The sequence below is a fragment of the Sprattus sprattus genome (assembly GCF_963457725.1).
Source record: "Sprattus sprattus genome assembly, chromosome: 4".
Lineage (NCBI taxonomy): Eukaryota > Metazoa > Chordata > Actinopteri > Clupeiformes > Clupeidae > Sprattus > Sprattus sprattus.
In genome coordinates, this window is record NC_137923.1 from 30,344,206 (window position 1) to 30,351,726 (window position 7,521).

At 42.6% G+C, this 7,521-nt stretch overlaps 1 protein-coding gene across 1 annotated transcript; it reads right to left on the reverse strand.

The window, feature by feature from the left end:
• Positions 1-1,092: 1,092 nt before the first annotated feature.
• slc35a3b (solute carrier family 35 member A3b) lies at positions 1,093-4,835 on the reverse strand (the record flags this gene model as incomplete). Its single annotated transcript, XM_080836487.1, has 7 exons — positions 1,093-1,189; positions 1,362-1,495; positions 1,583-1,701; positions 2,272-2,446; positions 3,172-3,294; positions 3,868-4,022; positions 4,625-4,835. 7 exons carry the CDS (start codon positions 4,833-4,835, stop codon positions 1,093-1,095), a joined length of 1,014 nt encoding a protein of 337 aa, XP_080692613.1.
• Positions 4,836-7,521: the final 2,686 nt, after the last annotated feature.

Consider the following 7,521-nt stretch of genomic DNA (forward strand, 5'->3'; position numbering starts at 1 on the left):
CAATAACATGATAAACATTATTACCGTCCTTTATTACTAAGGTTATAGGCTCTTCATGTAAGATGAGCACCATATCACAAGACTTACTTTATTCATGCACCTCATAATCAGGTGGTTCAGTTACACTGCCCCTATTCTCGTATAGTTGGTGCTGCAGTAATGCTAAGGAGCTTCAGTCAGGTTCTGTGTGTTGTTTTGTCAATGATGGAATTTTTATCTTAGGAAGATTTGTGTTTTTGTTTTTGAGGGTAGTTCCACCAGAGTGGTCCGATTAATTTGGTTTAATGTAGCTATTTCCTTGTTCAATGGTGTGTTTCATTTATCTTTGGGTCATGAAACAAAATACAACATAAGTACAAAGTCTTTGGCCTTTACAAAGAAATCTTCGTGAACAGTTAGGCTGGCCTACAATTCATTTAGCACATGGATTGATTGGGAATTCTATTGTCAGTGTAAGAATATCATCGTTTGTGCCCCACCAGGCCCTATGCCTGCAGGGTTCAGGGCAGCTAGATTTTAGCTTTGAACGTTATTCACTTGGTGGCGCCATTCAACAATTAATATTTTTTTGTTTTGGCAAACGTTTTTGAGCTATTGCCAAAAAGTGCTTTGACCCTAATTCACTTCAGGGGGTGTTAGCACAAAAGGGAAATGAACACATACGGACACAGCCCTACCAGGTTTCACACCATAACCATTACCAAAAATTCCAAAACACCAAAATGGTGTCCCCTGATCCAAGTGAATATGTCAGAGCTCTTCAAAGCTCAGTTCTCTGACCTTATTTTATATGCAGTTCAAGGTCCATCAGAAGCTTCTTAAGCATGATGGCATTTCATGTAAGGCATTTCATGTCTCCAGCAGTATCCTCTCCGAAATGCAAGGAGCTCAATGTAGAGGAGAAATGTCTCCTGTTTTTCCTGTGCCTTCCATCGTCTCTTTGTTCAAGCGGTCTGTCCTGCTGATCTGCAACCCAATGCCTTTTCAAGTCATTTCATCTCCTCTTCTCCGCCCTGTGCTGGAGCCCATTCTCTCCTCCCTACGGAGGACTCTTGCTGTGCTCCACTTCCTCCTGTGTCGCGCCTGGCTTCTCTACACCCTTTGGAGGCTGCCAGCTGCCTTCGCCTGTCCCTCGTACCCGTACAGGAACGTGGCGGCAATCACCAGTGCAGTGCCGAGGAAGAACACACTGTAACGGAAGAACGGACTTATTTAGTTTGGACAAGCATGTGGACGGAGTGAAGTACAATTACATCGCTGTCTGTCTGTTAAACAGTCCTAGAGCGCTTTTGGTAGGTGGTAGTTTGAAGTGACAGGATGTGGAAAGCTTTTTTTGAGACTCTTACGAAGTATGCATTTACCTGGTAGGATCAAAGTCCTCTAGCCAGAGGTACGATATGATACAGGACAAAATGATTGAGAGCGATGTAGCGAAGCCCTTCAAAATGTTGTCTGCATATTTGATAACAGTTGCGACGACCAAACCCCCCAAAGCCTGTCAAAAAAGAGAACATAATCAAACACTGCAGTAACACACTATGATGAATTCTCTTTAAATGTTTGAAACACCAAAATATCACACCTGTAACAGAACAACTGTCAAAGTGAGGCTGTTGTATCCCCGGAACATACCGGACTCTCTAATGGCCTCTCCGTCATTAACAAATGCAATCATGAGACCAAAGATGAGCCCAAATATACCTGAATACAAGACACAGAGACATGAATGTGTGGTGATGACATATGCTCTCTTAGTGTGAGTGTGTGTGTACATGTGTGTGTGTATGTGTGTGTGTATGTGTGTGTGTGTCTGTATATGTGTGTGTGTGTGTGTGTGTGTGTGTGTGTGTGTGTGTGTCTGTATATGTGTGTGTGTGTGTGTGTGTGTGTGTGTGTGTGTGTGTGTGTGTGTGTGTGTGTCTGTATGTGTGTGTGTGTGTGTGTGTATGTGTGTGTGTGTGTATGTGTGTGTGTGTGTGTGTGTGTGTGTGTGTGTTTGTGTGTGTGTATGTGTGTGTGTGTGTGTGTGTGTATATGTGTTTGTGTGTGTGTTTCTGTATATGTGTGTGTGTGTGTATGTGCGTGTGTGTATGTGGTGGGAAAATAAGCCAAACCACAAACTTCTAATGCTAATACAAACTGTGAAAAAAAGGGAATTATTCAAAGCAACATTTGTATGCATACTGTGCGGGATGTGGCTGTGATTTGTACAAAGTATAACTAATTTGCTTTAGACCAGGCAGTTAACTAAAGGCAATGTCAATGACTAACCTAGCTGGATGTTCCGCACCCATACACTCTGTATGGTCTCCTTGAGGATCTTCTCAAAGTAAACACCAGCAAAACCACTAGAGCAACACGCAGCCAGGACAGCCAGCACTCCCACCAGCTGGGAGCCGGCTGATGGCTCTGTTTGCTCCGGAGGATGTGCTGCCTCTACTGGCCACTAGGTGAGAAACAGGATGTGTACGTGCACGCACAAACACACACAATTTTAATTATATAGCATATTAGATAAGGAAATGTGAAACTCTGACTTCAATCAAGTATGTATGTGTTTTAGTCATATGCCTTTGAGAGTTTAAACATGATGTTTCTGCCTCTGTTCTTAAATGCTGACGTCTCTAACTCTGTGTATGTGCTTAAAAGTGTACCTTCTGTGTGTGTGTGTAGGCAAGGGCTGATAAAAATAACTAGAAGTTCTTCTTTTCTGCCTTGCTGATGCATAACGTTGCAAAAAACATAATAAGATGACCTCGGACGTCAGAGACCCACTACGTGATTATCCCTGCTGACAAAGTGTTTTGGCATTAAAGAACGCTACCTTCTTTCTATATAAACCTTGAGTGATGTGTTTAATTTTGCTTGTCTGCCATCTGCTACAGTCTGAGAGTGAGCCCGTGCCTCTCTCTGGCCTGCCAGGACATGGGTGAGCCCGACAAGCTTGTTGTTGTTGGATAAATATACTTATATGCAACTCCGGAGTCCTGAGGTAACTTGAGTGAATTTTCACCTAACAACCTTCACAATTCATCTAGAAAACCTTGGGGAAAAAACTTGCCAGAGTGTATTTTCAAAGTTTATGTGGCCACTATAAACGCTTATCTTCAAAGAATATTCCTGTTGATCTCAGAATTCAGGTTAAACAGTTGCAGTGACATTGCTTTTTACCTGGACAAGAGCTATCCCAGCCATTAGAACGAGCAGAGAAAGCCACTGGTAGGTGCCCAGTCTCCTCCCCAGCATTGACACGGAGAACAGCGCTGTTGTCAGGATCTTCAGCTGATATGTCACCTGGTGCACCAAACATATGCGTATGTGTTTGAGGGTGAGTGAATGTGTGTGCCCACGTCAAATATGAGATCCATGCCCTCATGCGAGGCTACACACAAGCACTGAGACACTGTTTACTAGATGCTTTACTGGTCACTAGCTCAACTGTATGGTATTTTGGTTATGTTAAGAGTACTTGATTTAAACTGCAATGTAAAGTGACCTCCTGAAAACGAGTGTACTAAAGACCAGAAAGAAGGATAGAGCATGTTGAACTATTACAAACAATGCATACAAAGTCAATATTCAGAGTAAGGTAAATGTCACCACCAGGATCTTACAGAAAGGCCCACAAGAATAGTCATGAAGACAAACACCAGACAAACAGTAGAGCTTGCTTACCTTACCTCTTAACTAGGTTTCTAACTAGTTTTCTAACTATGTTTTTAACTATGTTTTAAACTATGTTTTAAACTATGTTTTATTATAGGTTGTTCTTAACTATGTTTTTTAACTATGATTTTAACTATGTTCTCACTGTGGCACTTTGAGATTCATGTGAGTGTAGAGTGGATTATAAATTATTATTATTACCTGGTAAGTAGCAGCATCAAGGTTGGAGAGGGCCACATACAGCAAGTTGTTCTGGAATGTGTAGATGGCAGAGGGGATTGCGAGCTTCAGGGCTTCTGTTGGCTTTTTCACAATCTCTTCCCTCAACACATGATTTAAAGCCCTCAAGCTGAATGCTGGAGAACAAAAGCAAAAAGAGAGAGTCTGGAGTACAACCAGCAGAACCTGTTTGAATTGTGAATACCTGAACACAAAAAAGGCATTACCACTATTATAGTGAGACATTGTCAGAAAAGCCAACATCAACCCTATGGAATGAGGAACAATCAATAACTCCATCTAATGAATAACTCCCTCTAATCAATATCTCCATCTAGTCACCCGCACTTTAAGTCTCCCTTAAAGTAAACTAGTCACCCTCTTCCCACCACCCTTAACCACATAGCTTTTTGTATGTTGGTTGACACCACAGCACAGATCAAAGATGTTGGTGATGGATTCAAGAGGCCAGAAAAAAATATGATGGAATACAGTTTTTCAAATTCCACGAGCAGAACACTCCCTGGAGACCCACAGAACTGCACCAGGACCGTGTAAGTGTCCCTTAAGATTAGATCTTAGAACTCATTATCACTAAAATGATGGAGAGAAGAGCAATCTGAAGCTGACAGGGGAGAGCTCAGAGACATGATGTGCCTGAATCACTGCTGCAGACCAGCATCCGAGGCTCAAAGCAAATGGATGTCCGCTAGGGCTGGAGACGGAGGGTAGTACTTACTGTTGTCCCTGAAGACTAGAAAAATGCAGGCGACAATCTTGAGTATCTCAGCTGACACTACTGCTGATGAGGGCAGGTAGCGTGGGCCGTCCTCCTTCAGCGTGCGCGAGTAGCGCATGGTCAGCACCAGAGACGTGGTCTGCAGTACCAGAACGCCCAGGGAGATGTACTTCAGCCTCGTCGAGTCGGTCGCCATGGGGGAGGGAGACATCTTTTTGTTTCCAGACGATGAAGAGAGGGACGCCGCTGGGTTGGACTGCACGAGACACAAAAGGCAAGTGGGTCTGTGCACGTGCCAGCAGACATCATGTATCACATTACACGGAAAAGACAGGGAAACCCACAGAAGACAATGAACAATGTGTCGGGCGGGGAACATCCAGAAGTGCGCAAAGATTGAAGGGACAAATATTTAGCCAGTGTGCCACATCAACTCATGTGCCGCAGGTCTTTTATTTCTGTTTTGGTACTACCACAATCTTCACTCACACACACACACACACACACACACACACACACACACACACACACACACACACACACACACACACACACACACACACACACACACACACACTTGCAGATGCACACACACACACACACAATCTGAGCTCCAACAGCACAGGACTGTAAGCGTTGAACAACCTGTATCTTTGGGGAATACTGAGCGTCTGTGAATTTATTTCCTTATGGGCACCCAATCAGATCAACTCAGTTGGCCTAAACCCTCAGCAGAACAGTTTGTTTAAGTGGACCTTTAATGACTGCAATCTAAAACATTTTTTTAGATGACACACAATTTTATTAAAAAACTGCACCTGAGAATTTTAAATAAAATTGTCATATTTATTGTACTTTTTAGCTAACATAATTTATCATTTCTAACCCCAGTGGGAACATCATAATTAATACTTAGAACCAGACATCATTAATAGAACCAGACCTTGAGAATAAGATCATGTTGAAATGATCTGAATGCAGCCCCTGCTTTTCTATCTAAACTACAACGACTTTCCCCCTCATTTCTCTTCCAACTTGGACCTCAGTTAAATTTCAGCAGTAACACCTGTGCATGTGTGCATGTGTGTGTGTGTTTAAGCATGCATTTGTGTGTAGCTCAAGAGGCCGGGCTGTGTTTGCTGCCACTGTAAGAATCACACCTTTGTATGACAAGCCGGATAGTCAGAAGGATATTGTAAGATTTCGAAATGGCACTTAGGGGAATAGATGTTTGCACAGTTCAGGATGTTGTAATTAAAACAGCTCACAAGAATCAAAGAGTACTGTGACTATGTCTGTGGCTGTGGCTGGGTATGGGTATGGCCCAAAGAGGTGCAATATATGAGACTTCTAACACACCAGACCATATTTCTGTGTCCAGCAGGCTGGCATAGATTTCATTCTCGATGGCTCAAGTCCTTAGGGGTGGAAAGGAGAGTTTTGTGGATGACTTCTGTATAGCATTGAGATGAATATAGCCCGCTGAAGTCATGTCAAGTAGAGGGAGCATAGAGTGCTCCTTATGTGGCCCAGCCCCAGCCACGTCTTCTGGGAGAGCCACTTGCACAATCCCCCCTCTGTGTTCTTGAAGCCACTCTCAGCCTGTCTGTTGAACAGGCAGGCAGCTCTCCCCACCCTGCTTCCAGGGCACACAGACCTGATCTTTTACAGGTTGCACACTAAACAGGGAACGTATGACACTGCTGACTGGGTGCTCTACTGATGCAAGCACTGAGTACTTATTGAAGGTGTTAATGAATCTCACCATATCGTTCAGAAAGTATCTGTCAGCCATTATCCTAGCTACTAGAAGTGGGGATTCTATTCAGCAGACGAGGAGATAGATTCTTAGTCACAAACACAACAATACATGAGCGCACATGCACACAAACATACACAGAGACATATACAACGTTACAGATGTGCATTCAAAGACATTTGCCAGTTGCCAGTTGCCAGTTAGTTAGTAGAAAGCCCATGGTAGTAGCGACTAATCTACAATTGCATTATGCATTACCATGACATTGAATAAGACACATTTTATAACAGATGTATAACAGATTTATTCAATACAGTGTTATACGTACCCTGGTACGTGTTTATTTATCTATCTATATATTTTTTTACAATCAAAAGACTACCAAAAGACAGACTTAGCAGTCTGAGGATCTGAGTGATGTATTATTATATGCTATTTATTTTAATTCAATGATTTTACCAAAATGACATCAAATCTGGGAAGAGCCACATCCAAGCATTAATGTAATTCAACAAGCATCAGTAGCTCATCATACAAATACCCAAAGTCTGACGACACACATCTATCATGGGCTACAGTGCGCCGTGATAAATCCCGTAAAAAGCACACACACTGTGTGTGTTTGATTTAAATGGACTATACAAAGAAGTATTACGTCTATGACAATTTCAACTGATATATTTGAGGTTCAAATAGTGAATTCAGCCTAACGTTAACTTCCTCAGTCATGCCAATATTAAGTAGACTCATCGTAAAACACATCCACAAGTTTTGACGGCGACAAGTCAGGCACTTTTTCAGAGATGCTCAAATCCGGAGTTCCGCTGTGGTCTTTCCGAGAGTCAGCAAGTAATTCTACTTTAACATGCCTTTAGACTTACATTGAAAGTAGACTAAACATAATACACTAGTAGCCTAGACTATGCGATTATAATGCTTACCCGAAAACGAAGAGAATGAACCAGTGATGCACCTCTTCACTGAAATCACCCCACCGGCGCTGGGTATCCTACAGGAATACCCGGTCACACGTGTCCATACTAGAACGCTAATTACGTTTTCGTGAAGGCGTGGATGTCCACTTCCTCGTCACACACAAGTTTAAAGACTGGGACTAGAAGGTAAAATCGTCAGTACA